Below are 26,376 nucleotides of genomic sequence, written 5' to 3'. Positions count from 1 at the left end.
GCAGAGATTGCGCAGTCGCGGCCCCCCTCTACCCCCTGATGCTAGCTCCATATCACCTGGGGTGCCCGGCAGCAGAGATTGCGCAGTCGCGGCCCCCTCTTCCCCCTGGTGCTAGCTCCATATCCCCTGGGGTGCCCGGCAGCAGAGATTGCGCAGTCGCGGCCCCCTCTTCCCCCTCACGCTAGCTCCTTATTCCCTGGGGTGCCCGGCAGCAGAGATTGCGCAGTCGCGGCCCCCTCTTCCCCCTGGTGCTAGCTCCTTATTCCCTGGGGTGCCCGGCAGCAGAGATTGCGCAGTCGCGCCCCCCCCCCCTGCCCCCCGCAGCTTGAGAAGGGACTGGGGGGCTGTTCATCATCTCAGGATTGTGAACAGATTCTCAGTCAAACTAAGAATAAAGCTTTTTCAGAGTCTGATGAACGTCACAGTTTCTACGTCCCGCGAGGAGCGCAGCGACTCTCTCTGTATACGGCTGATGACTGTGCCCCAAAATGTATAGTGCAGGCGGGTAATAACTACCACAGGTTGTATATTCCCCCCACATAAGGTGCTGTCAGGCACCGGGGGACTACTTCCGGAGCCGGGGTCCGCGGCTTGCCTATCCCGCTGTAGGTGGTGCTGCGCGGTCGTAGTGAGGCATTGCGGCGGTGCGGCCTGCGAGCCCCAGAAAGATATATCGTCTTACTTCATTCTGCTGTGAGCATCTTTTTGTATGCTGTTTCCCCTGGCAACAGGGAGAGTCCTTCTCAGGGCTTTGAGCAGTAACTACCCGTGCCTCAAGACAGCGATTGCCTTCCATCTTGTGACGCCCAGGAATGCCCTATAGCACCCCTGTTCTCCGGCTGTCCAGGGTACGCCCAGCGCCTCCAAGTACCGCCCTCTGCCAGGATACCATGCTGGCTCTGGTCCAGGTCTACGACCAGTGGGGGACAACTGGCGCCAGGCAGGAGGTGTGGCTAAAACGTGTCAACGCACACACAGCAGCCAGCGGTTATTCAGGTGCCGGCGGTAGGAGCCTGAGCAGACCCGTGGTTCCAGACGCCTGGTGGTGGCAGCAATGTACCTGCCCACTGCGCAGTGGGTGGAGTCAGTCACAGGTGGTTACTGTCAGTAGGCAGGAATCCCCTAATTGTCCAGGTCCCGTGTGACCCAAATCCCTTCTGTGATGGCAGGACGTAGCGAGGGCGAGGAAGCGTCTGCTCATACGCCCCAGGAACGCCCACCTCTCCGCCTCTCCAGCTCTGTCACTTAGGGAAGCGTGCACGGCGCTGCGGTTTCCGGGATACTCTGCGCGTGTTGTAATCGGCATTGCGTGTGATTGGCGTGCTCCTGTCACTGAGCACCGTATCCAACTTACCTACCAGTATATATATGGAGTGTGGGAGGAGGGAGAACATACAAACTCCACACAGATAGGACCAAGCAGGGAATCTAATCCATGACCTCAGCGCTGTGAGGGGTCTATGTACTACGTAGGAGAGAGGTAAAGTACCAGCCAATCAGCTCCTGTCATTTTCCAAACATCCTGTGACATGACAGTGAGGAGCTGATTGGCTGGTACTTTATCTCTCTCCAGGGTTAGTACACGCCCCCCACATCCTGTGACATGACAGTGAGGAGCTGATTGGCTGGCACTTTATCTCTCTCCAGGGTTAGTACACGCCCCCCCCACACACATCCTGTGACATGACAGTGAGGAGCTGATTGGCTGGTACTTTATCTCTCTCCAGGGTTAGTACACGCCCCCCACACACACACATCCTGTGACATGACAGTGAGGAGCTGATTGGCTGGTACTTTATCTCTCTCCAGGGTTAGTACACGGCCCCCCACACATCCTGTGACATGACAGTGAGGAGCTGATTGGCTGGTACTTTATCTCTCTCCAGGGTTAGTACACGGCCCCCCCACACATCCTGTGACATGACAGTAAGGAGCTGATTGGCTGGTACTTTATCTCTCTCCAGGGTTAGGACCCCCCCCCCCCCCCCCCACATCCTGTGACATGACAGTGAGGAGCTGATTGGCTGGTACTTTATCTCTCTCCAGGGTTAGTACACGCCCCACCAAATCCTGTGACATGACAGTGAGGAGCTGATTGGCTGGTACTTTATCTCTCTCCGGGGTTAGTACACGCCCCTCCCCCCCCATCCTGTGACATGACCGTGAGGAGCTGATTGGCTGGGGCAGGGATGAGGACAGAGCAGGATGGTGCACACACAGGACAGGGGCAGTTGCCAGGAGTAGACATGGCGCCCGGTGGTGACCGCATCTCGCTGACGTCACAATAGCAGGGGGCGGGGCTGCTGTCACCTGCGGCTGGGCGGGGAACTTGCGGACTTTATCCGGATTGCGGGGCGCAACCTGCTGCACTTCCGGGATCCGGGGACTAAGGGACAGGCCGGGGTGAGCTCCTGTCCTCCTTCTGTACATAGGCATTATATACCGCCACCTCCCCTCCCCCACCCTGTATATTATATACCCCCTGTGATTTATATATTATATACTGCCCCTTCCTGTGTATTATACATTATATACCCCCTTGTATATTATATACTACTCCCCCCACCCTGTATATTATACGTTATATACCTCCCTGTGTATTATACTTTATATACGGCCCCCCCCTGTATATTATACATTATATACTGCACCCCTCCTCTGTATTATATACTGCACCCCCACCCTGTGTATATACATTATATACCCCCCCTGTATATTATATACTGCTCCCCCCACCCTGTATATTATACTTTATATACCCCCCTGTATATTATATACTGCTCCCCCCACCCTGTACCCCCCTGTATATTATATACTGCTCCCCCCACCCTGTATATTATACTTTATATACCCCCCCTGTATATTATATACTGGTCCCCCCACCCTGTATATTATACATTATATTCCTCCCTGTATATTATATACTGCTCCCCCTACCCTGTATATTATACGTTATATATGCCCCCCCCCACCCTGTAAATTATACTTTATATACCCCCCTGTGTATTATACATTATATACCCCCCTGTATATTATACGTTATATACGGCACCCCCCACCCTGTATATTATACATTATATATACTGCACCCCCTGTATATTATATACCCCCTCCTCTGTATTATATACTGCACCCCCACCCTGTGTATATACATTATATACCCCCCTGTATATTATATACTGTTCCCCCCCCATTCTGTATATTATACATTATATACTGCACCCCCCACCCCGTGTATTATACATTATATACCCCCCTGTATATTATACGTTATATACGGCACTCCTCCCCCCCCCCCCACCCTGTATATTATACATTACATACTGCACCCCCCATCCTGTATATTATACATTATTTAGTGCACCCCCCACCCTGTATATTATACATTATATACCCCATGTGTATTATACATTATATACCCCCCCTGTACATTATATACTGCTCCCCCATTCTGTATATTATACATTATATAATGCACCCCCACCCTGTGTATTATACATTATATACCCTCCTATGCATTATACATTATATACCCCCCTGTATATTATATACAGCCACTCCCCCTTCCCCATGCTGTATATTATACATTATATACTGCACCCCCCACCCTGTATATTATACATTATATACCCCATGTGTATTGTACATTATATACCCCCCTGTATATTATATACTGCTCCCCTATTCTGTATATTATACATTATATACCCCCCATGTGTATTATACATTATATACCCCCCTGTATATTATATACTGCTCCCCCATTCTGTATATTATACATTATATTATGCACCCCCCCACCCTGTGTATTATACATTATATACCCCCCTATGCATTATACATTATATACCCCCTGTATATTATATACCGCCACTCCCCCTTCCCCACGCTGTGTATTATACATTATATACTGCCCCCCCTTCCTGTGTATTATATACTGCTCCCCCACCCTGTGTATTATACATTATATACTGCCCCCTGTATATTATATACTGCTCCACCACCCTGTGGATTATACATTATATACTGCTCCACCACCCTGTGTATTATACATTATATACTGCTCCCCCACCCTGTGTATTATACATTATAAACTGCACCCCCCCTGTATATTATACACTGTGTACTGCCCCCCCCCCCCCGTATATTATATACCTCTGCATCCCCCAACCCCGTGTATTATACATTACATACCGACACCCCCCCTTTCCCCTGGGTATTACATATTATATACCCCCCCACCTGTGTATTATACATTATATACTGCCCCCTGTATATTATATACTGCTCCACCACCCTGTGTATTATACATTATATACTGCTCCCCCACCCTGTGTATTATACATTATAAACTGCACCCCCCTGTATATTATACACTGTGTACTGCCCCCCCACCGTATATTATATACCTCTGCATCCCCCAACCCCGTGTATTATACATTACATACCGACACCCCCCCCTTTCCCCTGTGTATTACATATTATATACCCCTCACCTGTGTATTATACATTATGTACTGCACCCCCCCACCCCATGTATTATATACTACATACTGCCTACCCTGTATATTATACACTGTGTACTGCTCCCATTGTATATTATATACTGCTGCACCCCTCCTTTATATTATATACCACCTCTTGTATATTATATACTATATACCGCCCCCCTGTATAGTATACACTGTGTACTGACCCCCTGTATATTATATACTATATACCGCCCCCCCCCCCTGTATGGTATACACACTGTACTGCCCCCCCCCCCCGTATATTATATACTATATACCGCTGCTCCCTCCCCTGTATATTATATGCTATATACCCCAGTCCTGTGTGTTATATACTATATACCGCTGCTCCCTCCCCTGTATATTATATGCTATATACCCCAGTCCTGTGTGTTATATACTATACACTGCTGCTCCCTCCCCTGTATATTATATGCTATATACCCCAGTCCTGTGTGTTATATACTGTGTACCATTGCACCCCCTCCTGTATATTATATACTATATACCCCCTCCTGTGTATTATATACTGCTACACCCCCCTGTATATTATATACCCCCCTCCTGTGTATTATATACTATATACTGCTGCAACCCCTGTATATTATAAACCCCCCTCCTGTGTATTATATACTATATACCGCTGCTCCCTCCCCTGTATATTATATGCTATATACCCCAGTCCTGTGTGTTATATACTGTATACCATTGCACCCCCTCCTGTATATTATATACTATATACCCCCTCCTGTGTATTATATATTGCTACACCCCCCTGTATATTATATACCCCCTCCTGTGTGTTATATACTATGTACTGCTGCAACCCCTGTATATTATAAACCCCCCTCCTGTGTATTATATACTGCTGCACCCCCCTTGTATATTATATACCCCCTCCTCTATATTATATACTAAATACCCCCTTCCTGTGTATTATATACTATGTGCCGCTGTACCCCCTCCTGTGTATTGTATACTATATACTGCTGCACCCCCCTGTATATTATATACCCCCTCCTGTATATGATATACTATATTACCGCCCTCCTGTATATTATGTACTATATACCCCCCCTGTGGATTATATACTATATACCCCCTCCTGTATATTATATACTATATATCGCTGTACCCCCTCTTGTGTATTGTATACTATATACTGCTGCACCCCCCTGCATATTATATACCCCCCTCCTGTATATTATATACTATATTACCGCCCTCCTGTATATTATGTACTATATACCCCCCCTGTGGATTATATACTATATACCCCCTCCTGTATATTATATACTATATATCGCTGTACCCCCTCCTGTGTATTGTATACTATATACTGCTGCACCCCCCTGCATATTATATACCCCCCTCCTGTATATTATATACTATATTACCGCCCTCCTGTATATTATGTACTATATACCCCCCTGTCGATTATATACTATATACTCTCCTCCTGTGTATTATAAACTGTCGCCTATGTATAATATAGTATTTGCTGCCCTGTATATTATATGCTGTTCTCCTGTATATGAGACTCTCTAGTAACACCATGCACTGCCCTATATAAGTATGATTTACTGCCCTGTATGTTCTTCTCTGTGTAGTATTGGCCTCCTGCACTGTGTGACGGATGTCCTGTATATTATATGCTGATCGTGTACATTATATAGTGATGTATTACATCTCCTGTATACTGTCCTATGTTCTGTTACCATTACTTGTAACCCCCCGTATATACACGTACTGACCTGTGTATTAGGGATACATGTCACGCACTGCGTAGTGTTATATATGAGGGGTAATTCAGACCTGATTGCAGCAGCAAATTTGTTAGTAGTTGGGCAAAACCATGTGCAGTGCAGGTGGGGCAGATGTAACATGTGCAGAGAGTTAGATGTGGGTGGGTTATATTGTTTCTGTGCAGGGTAAATACTGGCTGCTTTATGTTTACACTGCAATTTAGATTTCAGTTGAACACCTCCCACCCAGATCTAACTTTCTCTGCACATGTTACATCTGCGCCCCCCCCCCCCCCCTGCACTGCATATATTACATCTACTCGACCTGGCATTCCCGGCCTCGCTCCTCAGGGCGCAGTACGGCGCAGTGTGTATGCACTATGTCACTGAATTCAGCATGGTCCCCACTATTCCCCACCCCCTGTCGTTGTTTGTCGCAGCCGGCACTTACCGATGCCGGGTCCCTTTGCTGACCACCTGCGTCGTTTGCGATGACGTCTTAGTGTGTACATGGCCTGCCAGTCCAGGTGTTAGTGATATCCAGGCTTGACCACAGGTGACTCTAATAGTTCCTAAGTAATGTAAGTAATGTTGATTTAACCATGGGTGCTGAAGCCTGGATATCACTAACGCATGGCCTGCTGGTGTGCCTTGAGGAATGCCTGGTATACATGTCACTGCATATATACTTACCATCCTCATGTACAGAGTGCAGTGACAGAGGTGTGACTCCTCATACAGACACTGCGTGTGTGCCCGGCTCTATAGCACTGCGGGTGAGAGAGGTGTGACTCCTCATACAGACACTGCGTGTGTGCCCGGCTCTATAGCACTGCGGGTGAGAGAGAGGTGTGACTCCTCATACAGACACTGCGTGTGTGCCGGCTCTATAGCACTGCGGGTGAGAGGTGTGACTCCTCATACAGACACTGCGGGTGTGCCCGGCTCTATAGCAGTGCGGGTGAGAGAGAGAGGTGTGACTCCTCATACAGACACTGCGGGTGTGCCCGGCTCTATAGCACTGCGGGTGAGAGAGAGGTGTGACTCCTCATACAGGCACTGCGGGTGTGCCCGGCTCTATAGCACTGCGGGTGAGAGAGAGGTGTGACTCCTCACACAGACACTGCGTTTGTGCCCGGCTCTATAGCAGTGCGGGTGAGAGAGAGGTGTGACTCCTCATACAGACACTGCGGGTGTGCCCGGCTCTATAGCAGTGCGGGTGAGAGAGAGGTGTGACTCCTCATACATACACTGCGGGTGTGCCTGGCTCTATAGCAGTGCGGGTGAGAGAGGTGTGACTCCTCATACAGACACTGCGGGTGTGCCCGGCTCTATAGCACTGCGGGTGAGAGAGAGGTGTGACTCCTCATACAGACACTGTGTGTGTGTGCCCGGCTCTATAGCAGTGCGGGTGAGAGAGGTGTGACTCCTCATACAGACACTGCGTGTGTGCCCGGCTCTATAGCAGTGCGGGTGAGAGAGGTGTGTGCCTGGCTCTATAGCAGTGCGGTTGAGAGAGGTGTGACCCCTCATACAGACACTGTGTGTGTGCCAGGCTCTATAGCAGTGTGGGTGAGAGAGGTGTGCCCGGCTCTATAGCAGTGCGGGTGAGAGAGGTGTGACCCCTCATACAGACACTGCGTGTGCCCGGCTCTATAGCAGTGCGGGTGAGAGAGGTGTGACCCCTCATACAGACACTGCGTGTGTGCCCTGCTCTCTAGCAGTGCGGGTGAGAGACGTCGCCCTCCTTTACCTGCTGCTGGGTATAAAGTGCATTCTCCTGACACGCTGGAATGTGTCTGATAAGCTGATTACACAGATCTGAGAGTCCGCTCTGCTGCAGCGTGAGCCGATTACAGAGCAGCCATACCTACCTGATCCCTGTACAATGCATACTGTCCTATTATATATAATGTACTATGTAACCATACACCTGCCTGCCTCAGATAGGAGGTGGGAGCGTCACTGTGCCGGATAGGAGGGGTCGCTGTGCCAGATAGGAGGCGGGAGGGTCACTGTGCCGGACAGGAAGGGTCTGTGGCCAGAGACCCTGGTGGCCACATGGACAATGGCGGCCACGGCACTTACGGCACTTAACCCTTAAGTGCCCGGCGCCATATTGAGGGACAGTTGGCGCTTGGAGCCACTTTTTGAATGTGTACTGGCGCTAGGCGCCAGCTTTAAAATGTGCAGTTGCTAGGCGCTTGTGGCCGGAGAGACTCCCAGCCCACGTGGACAATGGCCGCCAGGTGTTTAAAATGCTTTTAAAACTGTATTTTAAAGGTGTGCCATGGTTCCGGACCTCTCCGGCGACCGCGGCAGTGAGGGCAGCCCCCGGCGCGCTGAGCAGTGTGTGCGCGCCGGGGAAGAGGGGAACCGCTGCAGCCGGGAGATCAGCTCCCGCTGCAGCCATCAGGCGTGCGCCGCCGTAGTCCGGGAGCTCCGCTCCCGGCAGCGGTGAGCACAGCCCCCGGCGCACTGAGCTGTGTGTGCGCCGGGGGAGAAGGGTGAGCCGCTGCGGGTGGGAGCTCAGCTCCCGCTGCAGCGTGCTCTGAGCTCCCGGGGCCTCAGCCCATCGGAGGTGGCCAGCCGCAGCAGTCGGGACGAACGTCCCGGCCTGCTGGGCGGCAAGAGGGGGGTGCGCCGCAGCCCGGCTCCCCGCCGGACGTTGCGGCGAGGGCACCGGATTCAGCGCCGCACACAGGGGACCGGGCTAGCCGGCTCCCTGCGCGGCGAGGCCACCAAGTTAGTGCCGCACTGGGGGGACAGGGACAGCCAGCTCCCTGGACCCCAGTGGCATGCATTATAGGCAGGCTGGAGGATGGGGGAAGCCCGCCCCATACCTCCAGCACTGGGAGAGCCCTGGCAGCCAGGCTGCAGGGCTAGGGGAGCCCAGCGCTGAGCGCTGGACACATTAAAACAAAAACAATGGGTTTTAAATGTTCAAATATACCGTGTGTTGTAAGGCACTGCAGTGCCTAGGTATGTGGAGCCTGTGCAGGGCACAGGCTCAGAGTATATTTAAAGGGAAACACATGTATTTAACTGAAATGTATTTAAAGGTAAATTGCACTTACTTGGTTGTGTGTCCCAGGAGGGGGGAATCCATGGCTGTGCAGGCTGATGGATTCTCCCAGACCTTTTCCCCAAAAACTGAATACTTTCCGTTCCAGCCTCACACTTGAAAGGGGCATTGGGAGAGAGAGGAGAAGCTCAGCTTTGAAACAAGCTGAGTGGTTTTCTGGAGCTCCATGGAGATCACCCGTAGTGGCCAGGAAACCCTGACCGGGGATCTAGGCTGCCCAGCTCTGGAGCCCAAATCCAGGCTGCAGGCAGTGGGCTGGGTCCCGGGCAGGTTTCTGGAAGTCAGTTTAGGCGGGAAAACTTCCCCCAGCCTAGACTGAACGGCATCGGGGCGTATCCTGATCCTCCAGGATGGGACAGGCAAAGGAGAACGACCACTCCCCACTGTCCATAGGGAACAATGTTAGCTGTGCATGTGACCAAGGCATGCACAGCTCATGGGTAAACATTGATTGGTTGTACACCACAGGGCGGGCTTACCCCCTGTGGTAATGTGTATTGGAGTAGGATAAAAGGAGGGCTGCTGCCCCATTGTATGGTATTGTATTTATACCATCTTCATTCTGCTGGAACATCTTGCTGTATGCTGTTGCCCCTAGCAATAGGGATGAGTCTTTTTTTTTAAGGCTATTATTGAGCAAATAAACATCATCTGCCTCAAGAAAATTGCTTCATCTTGTGACTTACAGGGTTATGCCAAACATAGCCCCATCCTCCGGCTGTCCAGGGAAGCACCTAACATCTCCAAGTTCCGCCTTCCGCCAGCTACCGGTAGCGGTCTAGTCAGGTGACTAGTGGGGATTCGTCAACACCGCACAGGTGTGGTAACGCAGTGTGTCGGCACATACAGAGCAGAACCGTGGTTCCAAACGCCACAGCAGGTTAGGAGTTTGGTGGTGGCAGCATAAACCCGCCCACAGCGCATTGGGTGGAGTCAGTAACAAGCGGTTACTGACGGTAAGCTGGAATCCCCTATGTGGTCAGGTCCCGTGTGACCTAAACCTTCCATTCTGTGCACTGGGAACGGGACGCGGAAGCGGTGAGTGCTTTCGTACGGAACCGTCCTGTCACAGCGCTGATTGTTGAAAAATCTTTAAAAAGGTGTACAGATGGTTGCGCCGCAGTCCCGGACCTCTCCGGCAACTGCGGCAGTGTGGGTAGCCCCCGGCGCGCTGAGCTGTGTGGTGTGTGTGCACCGAGGGAGAAGGGAGCCAATGCAGCGCTCAGAGTGTGCTGCTGCTGGGGGCTGGGAGCTCTGCTCCTAGCGCTTCAGCACTGTGGAGGTGGCCAGCCGCAGCAGCCGACACGAGGGTCCCAGGCTGCTGGGGTGCGCCGCTTACGGGGGTCCGGGTAGCAGGCTCCCTATGCTGCAGAAGCATGTGTAGGGCACTGGACGTTGAGGACCGGGCGCTCCACTCCCGGCGCCTCAGCATTTCAGAAAGACACAGAGCCGCGGCAGCCGGGATGAGCATCCTGAACTGCCGTATTTCAGAAGGGGGGTGCGCCACAGCCTCGGATCAGGGGGCTGCGGCGAGGCAGCAATTCCTGCCACACTGGGTGGCGGGGGAGGGGGGGTGGCAGCAGCGGGGCAGATGAGTTAGTCCCTGCTGCAGCCAGCTCACCCCCCCCCTTCAGTGCACCCTGCTGACCATGGGGAGACCCCGGCAGTCCTATAGGCTGCAAGGCTAAGGGAGCCCAGCACTCACCGTAAAAGCACAATAGCAATGTTTTAAAATGTAATTAATATATTGTGTGCTGTGAGGCACTGCAGTGCCTGGGTACAGGCTCCGTGTATATTAACAGAAGTGTATGTGAAGTGTATTCCAGACCTTTTCCCACAAAATGGAATGCCTTCCCCTCTAGCCTCCCACATGAAAGTACCATGGGGGGGGAGGGAGGAGCAGCTCAGCTTCCCAACAAGCTGACTGGTTTTCTGGAGCTCCATAGTTGCAAGCGGGTCAGTGTGCCGGATAGGAGGTGGGAGGGTCTCTGTGCCCGGTAGGGGGGGGGGGGGAGGAGGAGGGTCGCTGTGCCGGGTAGGAGGGGGGTGAGGACCGCTGTGCCGGGTAGGAGGGAGGCGAGGGTCGCTGTGCTGGGTAGGAGGGGGGGGGGGTCGCTGTGCAGGGCAAGGAGCTGGGGTCGCTGTGCCGGGCAGGAGGGGGGTGGGGAGGGTCGCTGTGCCGGGCAGGAGGGGGGGGGGGGGTCGCTGTGCCGGGCAGGAGGGGGGGGGGAGAGGGTTGCTGTGCCGGGCAGGAGGGGGGGGGAGGGTCGCTGTGCCGGGCAGGAAGGGGGGGGGGTCGCTGTGCCGGGCAGGAGGGGGGAGAGGGTTGCTGTACCAGCGGAGAGGGTCGCTGTGCCAGGTAGGAGGGGGGAGAGGGTTGCTGTGCCAGGGGGGAGGGTCGCTGTGCCGGGCAGGAGGGGGGGGGGTCGCTGTGCCGGGCAGGAGGGGGGGGGAGGGTCGCTTTGCCGGGCAGGAGGGGCGGGGGGGTCGCTGTGCCGAGAAGGAGGGGGTGAGGCGGGAGGATCGCTGTGCCGGGTAGGAGGGGTCGCTGTGCCGGGCAGGAGGGGGGAGAGGGTCGCTGTGCCGGATAGGAGGGAGGAGAGGGTTGCTGTGCCAGGGGGGAGGGTTGCTGTGCCGGATGGGGGGGTTCGCTGTGCTGGATAGGAGGGTCGCTGTGCCGGATAGGAGGTGTGTGCGTCGCTGTGCCGGATAGGAGGGTCGCTGTGCCGGATAGGAGGGTCGCTGTGCCGGATAGGAGGGTCGCTGTGCCGGATAGGAGGTGTGTGCGTCGCTGTGCCGGATAGGAGGTGTGTGCGTCGCTGTGCCGGATAGGAGGGTCATTGTGCCGGATAGGAGGTGTGTGCGTCGCTGTGCCGGATAGGAGGGTCGCTGTGCCGGATAGGAGGGTCGCTGTGCCGGATAGGAGGGTCGCTGTGCCGGATAGGAGGGTCGCTGTGCCGGATAGGAGGGTCGCTGTGCCGGATAGGAGGTGTGTGCGTCGCTGTGCCGGATAGGAGGTGTGTGCGTCGCTGTGCCGGATAGGAGGTGTGTGCGTCGCTGTGCCGGATAGGAGGTGTGTGCGTCGCTGTGCCTTTTAGGAGGGTCGCTGTGCCGGATAGGAGGGTCGCTGTGCCGGATAGGAGGTGTGTGCGTCGCTGTGCCGGATAGGAGGTGTGTGCGTCGCTGTGCCGGATAGGAGGTGTGTGCGTCGCTGTGCCGGATAGGAGGTGTGTGCGTCGCTGTGCCTTTTAGGAGGGTCGCTGTGCCGGATAGGAGGGTCGCTGTGCCGGATAGGAGGTGTGTGTGCGTCGCTGTGCCGGATAGGAGGTGTGTGCGTCGCTGTGCCGGATAGGAGGGTCGCTGTGCCGGATAGGAGGGTCGCTGTGCCGGATAGGAGGGTCGCTGTGCCGGATAGGAGGTGTGTGCGTCGCTGTGCCGGATAGGAGGTGTGTGCGTCGCTGTGCCGGATAGGAGGTGTGTGCGTCGCTGTGCCGGATAGGAGGTGTGTGCGTCGCTGTGCCGGATAGGAGGGTCGCTGTGCCGGATAGGAGGGTCGCTGTGCCGGATAGGAGGTGTGTGCGTCGCTGTGCCGGATAGGAGGTGTGTGCGTCGCTGTGCCGGATAGGAGGGTCGCTGTGCCGGACAGGAGGTGTGTGCGTCGCTGTGCCGGACAGGAGGTGTGTGCGTCGCTGTGCCGGACAGGAGGTGTGTGCGTCGCTGTGCCGGATAGGAGGGTCGCTGTGCCGGATAGGAGGGTCGCTGTGCCGGATAGGAGGGTCGCTGTGCCGGATAGGAGGGTCGCTGTGCCGGATAGGAGGTGTGTGCGTCGCTGTGCCGGATAGGAGGGTCGCTGTGCCGGATAGGAGGTGTGTGCGTCGCTGTGCCGGATAGGAGGTGTGTGCGTCGCTGTGCCGGATAGGAGGGTCGCTGTGCCGGATAGGAGGGTCGCTGTGCCGGATAGGAGGGTCGCTGTGCCGGACAGGAGGTGTGTGCGTCGCTGTGCCGGATAGGAGTTGTGTGCGTCGCTGTGCCGGATAGGAGGGCCGCTGTGCCGGACAGGAGGTGTGTGCGTCGCTGTGCCGGATAGGAGGTGTAATTGGCAACATGCTAATGAATGCACTTTATTGCCAGGTGATTACAGGGGGTGGGGAGGTGGGGCTGTCTGTATAATGATTACATGTATACATAATGTGGATTTTGTCCTGTAATGTTATCCTGTGTTAGAATGCGGATATACTGGGTAATTGCAGCAGAGCTGAGGCATATTACTGCGTTCTAGAGGAAATCCCCCATATGGCGTGCTGAGGAGCAGGAACACTCGGTAAAAGGGGCGCTGTGGGTATGTGGGGGGGACAGATACCGGGCACCATTCCTGTGGTTATTGTGGGATGGTAACGGAATTAATGGCCTGTCTCCTGGCAGTGTAATACATGTGACATCTGTACCAACCTTCTCACATTCATATCATGATGTCTTTATATCCACTTCTCCCAGCCCCCACTGTCACAGGATGTCCCAGTGTCCCTCCGAGAACATGGTGGCAGATGTATTAAGCTTGGAGAAGAGAGAGAGCAGTGATAGGTGCAAGGTGATAACGCACCAGCCAATCAGCTCCTACCTGTCAATTTACATATTGGAGCTGATTGGCTGGGGCGTTATCACTTTGCACTTATCACTGCTCTATCACTTCTCCAGGCTTAGTAGATGTGCCCAATGGTCTTACAGCTGTCTTATCCCAAGGTCCCTTATGGGGGGCATGACCTTACTGCTGTCCCTTCTCCAGGTCCTTCATGTGGTATAATCTTACCCCTGTCCCATCTCCAGGTCCATTGTGGGGAGCATGACCTTGCTACTGTTCAATCTCCCCTTCATGGGGTTTGATCCGGTCTGTCTCTCCGGTGGTGTGGTCTTCCCACTGTCCCATCTCCTGGTTTCTTGTGAGGGTCATGACCTTAACTACTGCTCCATCTCCTTATAGGGAGTGTCACAGCACCCTATTCCAGCCTGCGCTCAGATACGCCAACCTGGCGGTCGTGACATGGGTTTTTGCTTCAGTCATCGCCAGATATGTAAATCACAGTTATTACCTACATATAGCATGGGCCATTCCGGGAGCGTGAATTGGTAAGAGGCACAGAGAGACGTTAATAGGACCTGGTTAAAAGTTCTGGTATTTTGGGGAATGAGGCATTCAGCTTTCTTCTTCAGGGTCCATGGGGTTCCACAGGGGAGGCAATGGGGTGTAGGTGGTGGTGTAGTAGGCACCATACAGTTAAGCTTTCTGGTGATTCCGGTGGGGCACCTTGGAACACTGCTAGCGCGGCTCCCTGGGGGACCCCATACTGCAGCTGGAGCAGTGGTGGACATGTAAGGTGGGCTCCTGGTGGCGGGAACCCGCGTCTGTGTGCAGTCCTACCGCCGGTCTTTGGGGACAGACCTAAGGTGCTGTTGCACACCCCGGTTAGTCCAGACGCCACTAGACCACCAGAGCCAACAATACTGGCGCAGGGAAGTTTATTGAGGCCAGGGAACCTGGTGGTTGATGTCAGCATAGGGGAGGGCAGCCCTCTCCCAGTGGCCCCTCCCCCAGCTCAGGGCGCCATTCCACTACAGTCTTCCCGCCGCTGAGCTGCTCCACCCCCTCAGAGACCCACAGCAGCTATTTTCTTCAAGGCAGCTACAGGTCTCCGGGAACGCTGGGTCCAGTCTCCATGTATACCTCTCCTAGGAGCCAGGTTATACAGCGCAATATCCTACCAGCCACTGTGGCCCATACCAGTTATAAAGATGTGTCCCCTTAATCCTTGCTGCAGCCGCGCTAAACAGACCTTCAAGTCGGGCCATGCCGTGGCGGGACTCGTTAGCGCTGAGCATCTTTTTTTTTTGGGGGGGGGGGGGGGGGGGGCGGATTTTGAGGCAAACGTGTCTAAGATGCACAGGAAAGTAATATGACGCACGAGCAGCTTCTACTGAGTAAAATATGTGGCATGCCTATATTCTGTGTGTGGCTGCATCTGCATCCACAATGGAACGTTACATTGTTTTACAGGAATACACTGTAGCATAGCATTTTGTAAGCCAAGCTATATTTTATCAGTCCCATAAATGTAACCATATTATATTATGTATGTGAGAAGTATTATCTCTTGTTTGCATTGTGAAGACTGGAAACCTTGGCACAAGATCAGTATAGATCCAGAGATTGAGAATGTGGCACCCTCCCGTCCGAATTATGGGGTCGTCACTACTGTAAATCATTTGAACAGAGATATACAGTGACATCTTCTAATACTCTTTCCATATTCTTATGTTTTCTATCATCGATGAGGATGACTTGGTATTTCTCTCATTGGTACACAACCGCCAAAATCAGAGAAAAAAGGGTGCCGGAATCTTTGCTATTACTTTTATTCCTCAGGACTGGCACTACTAAGACTCTCTCATCTTCCATTCACTGTCTAGGCAGATGAGAGACAGTGTAGAATTCCGAAGATGCTTTGGTAGTCCTGTCTATCTTTTTCACATTGTCTACAGAATTCTATGAACATATATATTGGTAGATGCTCAATTAGCTTAGTGATATCATTCAGGTGCTCGAAAGGGAGGGGTATTTCTCAGCAAGAAAAAAAGGCATTTGTTTCCCCCAGCACCCTGAATGATAACCGTAACCAGATATAAATTCCACATGATAATAGAATTCAGAGATCTTCGTTACACATATTTACGCAAATGTGTGAATAAGCCCCAAAGCCGCATCAAGGCGTCTCTGTATATTTGGGGTCCCTAGCGCTATATCTAGGTGCAGGGTGTGGCACCCTAAAACACCAGCATAAGCCAGAAAGCCCAGCGTAGCATAGCAGTGAAAAAACTATAGTGTTAATAAATTAGTATTTAGGAAGCCGAAGCTATAGAGAAAGTGATACGTAAATGAGATACAATTGAAATAGAGAAATAGTGTTAAAAAATTAATAAGTGAAAAGTGTTAATAGAATGTAAAGGTATGCCACACTAAAGCCATCCAGCTCAGCCAGTCCAGAGGCACCACACCTCACACCTCCATTACCCCAATCTGGGTCTAAGATTAACCAGCAAGGAGCCACATGATAATGGCTCCTTACTACAATATGTCTAAGCTAAGAGCTACCTACCTTGGAGCAACCCCATAATGCTCCATGTGGCATGTCAGGGCCTGCACCTCCTAATGCAGGAACCTCTCTGCCTCCCACAACAAACATATATATTGGTAGATGCTCAATTAGCTTAGTGATATCATTCAGGTGCTCGAAAGGGAGGGGTATTTCTCAGCAAGAAAAAAAGGCATTTGTTTCCCCCAGCACCCTGAATGATAACCGTAACCAGATATAAATTCCACATGATAATAGAATTCAGAGATCTTCGTTACACATATTTACGCAAATGTGTGAATAAGCCCCAAAGCCGCATCAAGGCGTCTCTGTATATTTGGGGTCCCTAGCGCTATATCTAGGTGCAGGGTGTGGCACCCCAAAACACCAGCATAAGCCAGAAAGCCCAGCGTAGCATAGCAGTGAAAAAACTATAGTGTTAATAAATTAGTATTTAGGAAGCCGAAGCTATAGAGAAAGTGATACGTAAATGAGATACAATTGAAATAGAGAAATAGTGTTAAAAAATTAATAAGTGAAAAGTGTTAATAGAATGTATTGGTATTTCTCTCATTGGTACACAACCGCCAAAAGCAGAGAAAAAAGTGTGCCGGAATCTTTGCTATTACTTTTATTCCTCAGGACTGGCACTAGTAAGACTCTCATCTTCCATTCACTGTCTAGGCAGATGAGAGACAGTAGAATTCCGAAGATGCTTTGGTAGTCCTGTCTATCTTTTTCACATTGTCTACAGAATTCTATGAACACCAAAACTGTACGAAGTGTAATATAGAATTGATTCAGCATAACGATACTCGTAAATACCAGGGAACTTGTGTGCTTTGTAATGTAGTCCCATTTTATCTATGTGTTATTTTTAGCCTACATATGGAACTTTGAATCCCCTTGTATGTGATTTACATTCATGCCTCTTCAAGGTTTTTATAATTTTAATAAACATTAAAAGTTAAATTGATCCCCATACTACCACAAGAGTGCTCTACCACCCTAGAGTCCTTTTACTACTCTCTATTGAGTGCTTCTTTCTCCTCCACTGTCCTATCTCCCTGTCCCTTGTGGGGACATGACCTTCCCACTGTCCCACCTCCCAGTCCTTGATTGGACAGTGGTAAGATCATACCCAATCAAGCACTGGGAGATGGGATAGTGGTAAGGTCATGCCCCCACAAGGAACCTGGAGTATGGACAGTGATAAGATCATACCCAATCTCCAGGTTCTTAGTGAAGGCATGACATTACCACTGTCCCATCTCCTGGTTCCTTGTGGGGGCATGGCCTTACCACTGGTCCATCTCCCAGTTCTTGATTAGACAGTGGTAAGATCATACCCAATGAAGGACTAGGAAATGGGACAGTGATAACGTCATGCCCCCACAAGGAACCTTGAGAATGGGTATGATCTTATCACTCTCCAATCTCCTGGTTCCTAGTTAATGCATGACATTACCACTGTCCCATCTCCCGGTTCCTTGTGGGGGCATAACCTTACCACTGGGCCATCTCCCAGTCCTTGATTGGGTATGATCTTGCCACTGTCCCATCTCCTGGTATTTTGTGGGGCCATGACGTTACCACTGTCCCATCTCCCAGTTCTTGATTGGTCAGTGGTAAGATCATACCCAATCAAGGACTGGGAAATGGGACAGTGGTAAGGTCATGCACCCACAAGGAACCTGGCGATGGGACAGTGCTAAGGTCATGCCCCCACAAGGAACCTGGAGATGGGATAGTGGTAAGGTCATGCCCCCACAAGGAACCAGGAGATGGGACAGTGGTAAGGTCATGCCCCCACAAGGAACCTGGCGATGGGACAGTGGTAAGGTCATGCCCCCACAAGGAACCTGGAGATTGGGTATGATCTTACCCCACTGTCTAAACTCCAGGTTCCTAGTGAATGCGTGACATTACCATTGTCCCATCTCCCGGTTCCTTGTGGGGTTATGACCTTACCGCTGGGCCTGCCTCTTTGTCCCTCTGGACATACAGTATGACTGCATATTAATTTGGGATGTATTGAATACTTTCCTCCATAGCTGTTATTACACGGTAGTAAGAGACAGAAGATAGGTAGGATGGCCGGCTACAGGACTCTGCTAGAATGTATTAGTAATGCGCATAGTTATTACACACCTCACAGGAGCCTTTTATTCTCTGCGCTCACATTACTGACCATCTTCCGGCCTCTTCTCAGGACACAATGGCGGAGCCCACCAGACCTCAGAGAAAGATGTCCCGGACAGGAACCTCTCTGTACCAGGTTCTGGGACTGGAGAAAGGGGCCTCGCAGGATGACATAAAGAAAGCCTATCGGTAATTACAGGGTCCCGTCGCTTCTCTCTGTAATGGGGAGATATATCGGGAAGGGGCTCTGCTGGGGGAATTATTACTGACAGCGGAAGTGCCCAAACTTGGTTATTTAAAATGGGAAATCCCTATAAATAATCCCACACAAGATTAATTTAATGGCATTGGCCTTTCTCCCTGTCCCCAGGTGGTGGGCACTGTTGAGGGTCGTGGGGGAGCCACATTTCTAAGAAGCTCTGTTATGTCTGCTCATTGTCTCTCCGCTGTCTCCGCAGGAAGTTGGCCCTTCGGTATCACCCGGACAAAAACCCGGACAACCCGGAGGCCGCTGAGAAGTTCAAGGAGATAAACAATGCAAACACGACCCTGAGCGATGAGAACAAGCGCAAGATCTACGACGAGTACGGCTCTATGGGCCTGTACGTCGCCGAGCAGTTCGGGGAGGAGAGCGTCAAATATTACTTCCTCATGTCCAAGTGCTGGTTCAAGGTAAGGCGCGTAGGCTTGTGACCTCGCCAGAGACGTTACCCGGCCCTTAGGGCGCAGACAGACTGCGCTGCCCTTTCCATACGCCCTCTTATTCGGGGGAGATGTATCAAGCCTTGGAGAGAGCACCTCCAGCACCTTCTGGGCACAATAGCCGATGACTACAGCTGCTTCCCCCGACTGCCTACTTTATGTCAGAACTGCAGGGTATTATCCACCACAGGACAGCGGGGGAATGGATTAGAGTGTTAGCTCTTCAGGTCACAAGAATACAAAAAAGAGGCATCATTCGGAGTCTTATAAGCAGACTGATCATAAATATCCCTGGTAATGGTAATTATACAACACTCTGTGGTACTGATTGTGAGGATACCGGGTGATACAACCCTAGTTCTCTACGTGGGCCAAGGGTTCAGCGATCACACAGGTAAGGAGGTGAGAAATGTACAGCAGCGTGAGAAGTTGTATACCCAGCTCAGCCATCAGTGCCACCTAACCGCTTACCACCTGAAAGAAAGAAGGCCCACAGCTACTCTGAGGGCAATTTCTTATCTTGAAGGAGGCTGGATGCAAAGCTCTGTTCCTTTAGTGCTGCAAGAGCCACGTGGTGTCTCCTAGTTGGTGTAACTAGACCACTGCTGTGGCGCTGCCAGAGGACACCTTCAGATAATTTCCAGTAACTTCCCAGCCTGTCTGCTGGCATCTGTTGGCACAGCTATATAACCGGCTGAGATACATCTTGTTGGTCTCCTGTAACTGCACCCAGGGATGTATGGAGTGTTTCTGGTCACTGTGTCTTGGCAGCAGGCCCCACATGCGCCTTTCTGCCCATGGCTCTGTCCCTATAGAGAGCATCCGCAGCAGACGGGGACCGGGCCGGACCTGAATCCTCGCTTGTCACTAAGGCTGACATAGTATGTGTCCTTCTGGCAGCTTTGTCCTGAAGTTCTCCTCCAAGGACCTGCAGTCATTCAGGAGGAACTCCTTGGCTTTTCTCTCAGTCTGTGACACATCTGTGATGACGTAGAAGCGTTGCCAGATTGTTTGGCTCTTACCACTTAATGTTCTCCCGTTATATGTTTAACTGCCTCTATGAAGAGCTGAGTGTGCGTCTTTTCAAACAAGCAATCTGCTTATACCGTATACTTCTTGGGTGCTCGCAATCACTTGCACCTCTCAGCACAGAAAAGGGGCTTTTTGCACTGAGCTGACTGCATCTTTTGTCCACCAAAAAAAATAATCATTGCAATCGGTGACATCACTATGTCTAGCGGTAGTGTCACCGCATAGAATACCCATGACCCCAGGTTCTATTCCCGAACATGGCGGATGTTTATCTTGTAAAACAATTTTGAATTATTATTATTATCTTTTATTTATATGGCGCCACAAGGGTTCCGCAGCACCCAATTACACAGTACATAATCAAATTCTCAAAATGGGAAAACAGCGACTTACCGTTGAAGACAATATAGGACAAGTACAGGGTAAATAAACATAGCTACATCAGCAGATGACACTGGAATAAGTGTCAAGTGGCAGAAGACTGCTGGATTTGGTGCAGTTGAAGATTACTAAAGAAAGAAAAAGGATGAGGGAAGAGGGCCCTGCTCGTGAGAGCTGACAGACATTGGTGACACGGACAGGGTACATAGAGAGCGTGGGACAGAGGGTTAGGGTGAGAGTTGGCTGGGTTTGGGGAAGAAGTGGGTCTTGAGAGCCTGTTTGAAGTTCTGTAGAGAGGTGGAGAGTCTGAGGGGGAGAGGTAGGGAATTCCAGAGAAAGGGAGCAGCACATGAGAAATCTTGGAGGTAGGAGTGGGAGGAGGTAATCAGTAGGCAGGAGAGGCGGCGTGCAGTAGCAGAGTGAAGAAGATGGGTGGGAGTGTAAGGGAGATAAGGTCAGAGATGTAGATGGGAGAGGAGTGGGTGAGGGCTTTGTAAGTGAGTGTGAGAAGCTTGAAATGGATTCTGGAAGGGAAGCCAGTGAGGGGCTTGTAGGAGAGGAGAGGTGGACGTAGTGCGTTTGGTGAGGAAGATGAGCCGGGCTGCAGCATTGAGGATAGAGTGGAGAGAGGTATGTGTCAGGGAGGCCAGTCAGAAGCAGATTACAGTAGTCCAGTCTGGAGATGACCAGTGAGTGGATGAGGGTCTTGGTAGCATCCTGGGTGAGAAAGGGTCTGATCCTGGAGATATTTTTTAGATGGAAACGGCAGGTTTGTGAGTGGTGCTGAATGTCTGGTTTGAAGGAGAGGGAGGAGTCAAGGATTACTCCAAGACAGCGCACTTGGGGGCTAGAGGAGACAGTAGTGCCATCAATGGATAATGAGAGTGTGGGAGGTGAGGTTGTGCTGCAGAGAGGGAAGATGATCAGCTCAGTCTTAGACATGTGGAGTTTAAGAAAGTGCTGGGACATCCAGGAAGAGGTAGCAGAGAGACAGTCGGAGGTACGAGTGAGGTGAGCCTGAGAGAGATCAGGGGAGGAAAGAGAGATTTGAGTGTCATCAGCATAGAGGTGATATTGGAAGTTAAAAGAACTAATGAGTTCTCCTAAAGAGGACGTGTAGAGAGAGAAAAGGAGAGGACCAAGAACAGAATCTTGGGGGGGGGGGGGGTATAGTTAGTGGAAGTGGGGGGGAGGAGGTAGCGTCATGAGAGAGACAGAGAAGGGAAGGAACGATCAGAGTGGTAGGAGGACAGCCAAGAGAGGGCAGTATCACGCAGACCAAGGGAGTGAAGGATTTGCAGTAGGAGAGGGTGGTCCACAGTGTCAAAAGCAGAAGAGAGGTCAAGAAGAATAAGTAGAGAGTAGTGGCCCTTAGATTTTGCAGCATGGAGGTCGTTGCAGACCTTTGTGAGAGCAGTTTCAGTGGAGTGGAGAGGATAGAAGCCAGACTGGAATGGGTCAATTAGTGAGTTGGAGGAAGTAAGAGGCAGTAAGGCGGTTGTAGACAATACGCTCAAGGAGTTTGTAGGCAAAAGGGAGGAGAGAGATGGGTCGATAGTTGGTGAGAGTGTTTGGATCAAGGGTAGGGTTTTTTTTTAAAGAATAGGGAAGACACGAGCATGCTTGAAAGCAGAGGGGACAGTGCCTGATGAGAGGGAGAGATTGAGAAGGTGGTAAAGATGGGAGCAGGTAGAAGGAGAGAGGTAGCAGAGGAGTCAGGAGGGGATAGGGTTAAGTGGGGAGGTAGTGGGATAGAGGAATGGATGAGGGCCATGACTTCCTCACCAGATACATGGGAGAAAGATGTCAGAGTTGGTGAGAGGGATGTGGAGGGGTGGTAAGGGATGGGAGGAGGCTGGTTGCTGATGGTCTGATGTGATGTGATGTCCTGACGTATGGAGTCAATTTTGGATGTAAAATAAGTGGCAAAGTCAAGAGCAGACAATGAGGATGGGAGAGGAGGTGGTGGTGGGCAGAGTTGGGAGTTGAGAGTGGCAGAGAGGTGCCGAGGGTTGGAAGACTGGGAGGAGATGAGAATTTTGAAGTATGATTGTTTAGAGAGGGAAAGGGCAGCACTGATGGATGAGAGCATAAGTGTGAAATGGAGGAAGTCTGCCTTAGAGCGTGATTTCCTCCACTGTCGTCGGCAGTACGTGAGAATATACAGAATTCTGCTGTTATCAGTATTACAGTGGATATACTGTATTTTTTAAGGCTCATAATATTACCCACAGAAAAAGGTCTGTCTGCTCCTATGAAGAACTGATTGTGCGTCTTAGGACGTACTCCCAGATACTGTACACCGCTCCAGGGGGACCGCTCACCACCAACAATAAACTACGTACTGTACAGTGTAACAGCAAAGAGAAACGTCCCATTGCTTCTTACTGCTTAAAGTGCTGTCTGCCCCCCCCTCCCCCAAACCAAAGCCAGCACGAGTCATTCATAACAAATCTCAGAGGGGTGAGGGTGGAGAGGCTGCCTGCCATGCCATATGAACGTGTTACACACTGCGATTTATGCTGCGCTCACAGCTCTTGCAATGAAATGCAGTGATACTGTAGCGTGTCTTCCAAATAAACCGTGGCTTCCAGGAGCGTTGCTTGAAATTACCACTTTGTGGTCAAGAACCGAAAAAAGTACTTGATGTTTGCATTGAGCTGACTGCGTCTTTTTCCCATCCTAGAAAAAAATATATAATTATTCGGGTGTGCAAGAGTTGACTGCATGCCTTCTTTGGTCTAGCGCTAGCGTGACTGCCTATCACACTTGGGTTATATTCCCGCAAATGGCAGATGCCTATTTTTTCTTATAAAAAATGTTTTCTTTTCTTTTCTGTGCTGTGACTGTGTACGGTAGTTGTTCACTGTTATTTTCTGTTGGGCAACAGACGCACAGTCAGCTCAATGCAAAAATACCTTTTTCTGTGTCGATATTGGGAAAACACCAGCCATATAGTGTGTAAGTAATAGTACCCGCTTGTTTGCGTCAGAAGACCTGCACTCAGCTCTTCATAGAAGCAGTCGTGACATAAAGTGATTATATCATAGAGCTCCCCTGAAGCCCATCGTTCGTTTATAAGGCATATGATGGAAATAAAGCATCTAGAAACTTAAACAAAATGAAAAAAAAAGTAGTTGTTAAACTGCAAGCATCATTTGACATTACATTGGAGACTTCACGTATGCGCAGTGGTGACTTTTAAAAGTGACACCTGGTGGCTGAACATGAGTATTGCACTCACCAGATACTCAGTTCTTTACACTGCGACTGCATAAGCCACCCTGTTACTGATAACGCCACCCTGTGGCCAGGACATGTAATGCGACTAGTCTTTCATACTGCACGTCATACGGAGGATAGATGAGAGTTCCTACATCTGTATAAACGGACTGGTGAGGAATACTGTATATTACAGGGACTGGAGTGTTATTATATTATGCCCCATGTCGCTGTATTACAGGGCCTGGTGATCTGCTGCAGTCTGGTAACCTGCTGCTGCTGCTGTTGTTGCTGCGGGTTTTGCTGCGGCCGCTGTAAACCTCCGGAGGAGGATGAATCTTATAAGTGTGTGAATCCTGAAGACCTGGAAGCTCAGATAAGAGCAGAAGATAGTAAGTGTTACTTTTACTTTCCATCTGCTCTCTTCTCCCCAGTATTATAATCTACTCTGTTACTGAAACTCTGCTCCCCAGTATTATAATCTACTCTGTTACTGTGACTCTGCTCCCCAGTATTATAATCTACTCTGTTACTGGAACTCTGCTCCCCAGTATTATAATTTACTCTGTTACTGTGACTCTGCTCCCCGGTATTATAATCTACTCTGTTACTGTGACTCTGCTCCCCAGTATTATAATCTACTCTGTTACTGTGACTCTGCTCCCCAGTATTATAATCTACTCTGTTACTGGAACTCTGCTCCCCAGTATTATAATTTACTCTGTTACTGTGACTCTGCTCCCCGGTATTATAATCTACTCTGTTACTGTGACTCTGCTCCCCAGTATTATAATCTACTCTGTTACTGTGACTCTGCTCCCCAGTATTATAATCTACTCTGTTACTGTGACTCTGCTCCCCAGTATTATAATTTACTCTGTTACTGTGACTCTGCTCCCCAGTATTATAATCTACTCTGTTACTGTGACTCTGCTCCCCAGTATTATAATCTACTCTGTTACTGTGACTCTGCTCCCCAGTATTATAATCTACTCTGTTACTGTGACTCTGCTCCCCAGTATTATAATCTACTCTGTTACTGTGACTCTGCTCCCCAGTATTATAATCTACTCTGTTACTGTGACTCTGCTCCCCAGTATTATAATCTACTCTGTTACTGTGACTCTGCTCCCCAGTATTATAATTTACTCTGTTACTGTGACTCTGCTCCCCGGGGTTATCCTTTACTCTGTTACTGGAACTCTGCTCCCCGGTGTTATCCTTTACTCTGTTACTGGAACTCTGCTCCCCAGTATTATAATCTACTCTGTTACTGTTACTCTGCTCCCCGGCGTTATCCTTTACTCTGTTACTGTGACTCTGCTCCCCGGGGTTATCCTTTACTCTGTTACTGGAACTCTGCTCCCCAGTATTATAATCTACTCTGTTACTGTTACTCTGCTCCCCGGCGTTATCCTTTACTCTGTTACTGTGACTCTGCTCCCCGGGGTTATCCTTTACTCTGTTACTGGAACTCTGCTCCCCGGTGTTATCCTTTACTCTGTTACTGGAACTCTGCTCCCCAGTATTATAATTTACTCTGTTACTGGAACTCTGCTCCCCGGTGTTATCCTTTACTCTGTTACTGGAACTCTGCTCCCTGGGGTTATCCTTTACTCTGTTACTGGAACTCTGCTCCCCGGTGTTATCCTTTACTCTGTTACTGGAACTCTGCTCCCTGGGGTTATCCTTTACTCTGTTACTGGAACTCTGCTCCCCGGTGTTATCCTTTACTCTGTTACTGGAACTCTGCTCCCCGGTGTTATCCTTTACTCTGTTACTGGAACTCTGCTCCCCGGTGTTATCCTTTACTCTGTTACTGGAACTCTGCTCCCCAGTGTTATCCTTTACTCTGTTACTCTGCTCCCCGGTGTTATCCTTTACTCTGTTACTCTGCTCCCCGGTGTTATCCTTTACTCTGTTACTCTGCTCCCCGGTGTTATCCTTTACTCTGTTACTGGAACTCTGCTCCCCGGTGTTATCCTTTACTCTGTTACTGGAACTCTGCTCCCCGGGGTTATCCTTTACTCTGTTACTGGAACTCTGCTCCCCAGTATTATAATTTACTCTGTTACTGGAACTCTGCTCCCCGGTGTTATCCTTTACTCTGTTACTGGAACTCTGCTCCCTGGGGTTATCCTTTACTCTGTTACTGGAACTCTGCTCCCCGGTGTTATCCTTTACTCTGTTACTGGAACTCTGCTCCCCGGGGTTATCCTTTACTCTGTTACTGGAACTCTGCTCCCCGGTGTTATCCTTTACTCTGTTACTGGAACTCTGCTCCCCGGTGTTATCCTTTACTCTGTTACTGGAACTCTGCTCCCCGGGGTTATCCTTTACTCTGTTACTGGAACTCTGCTCCCCGGGGTTATCCTTTACTCTGTTACTGGAACTCTGCTCCCCGGTGTTATCCTTTACTCTGTTACTGGAAC

General features: G+C 50.6%; 1 protein-coding gene across 1 annotated transcript in view; it reads left to right on the top strand.

The window, feature by feature from the left end:
• The first annotated feature begins 2,299 nt into the window (after positions 1–2,299).
• The window catches only part of DNAJC5G (DnaJ heat shock protein family (Hsp40) member C5 gamma), a 56,077-nt gene continuing 32,000 nt past the window's right edge, over positions 2,300–26,376 (top strand). The window contains exons 1-4 of the mRNA XM_063914922.1: positions 2,300–2,403; positions 18,678–18,796; positions 19,066–19,279; positions 24,186–24,336. Of these exons, the coding sequence (XP_063770992.1) occupies positions 18,684–18,796; positions 19,066–19,279; positions 24,186–24,336 (478 nt within the window). The 5' untranslated portion in view covers positions 2,300–2,403; positions 18,678–18,683. The remainder of the gene's footprint in view (positions 2,404–18,677; positions 18,797–19,065; positions 19,280–24,185; positions 24,337–26,376) is intronic.

Source organism: Pseudophryne corroboree, chromosome 4 (assembly GCF_028390025.1).
Source record: "Pseudophryne corroboree isolate aPseCor3 chromosome 4, aPseCor3.hap2, whole genome shotgun sequence".
NCBI classification, from domain to species: domain Eukaryota; kingdom Metazoa; phylum Chordata; class Amphibia; order Anura; family Myobatrachidae; genus Pseudophryne; species Pseudophryne corroboree.
Note: the sequence above shows the minus strand (reverse complement) of the source record. Positions and strands in the feature narration are given on the sequence as shown.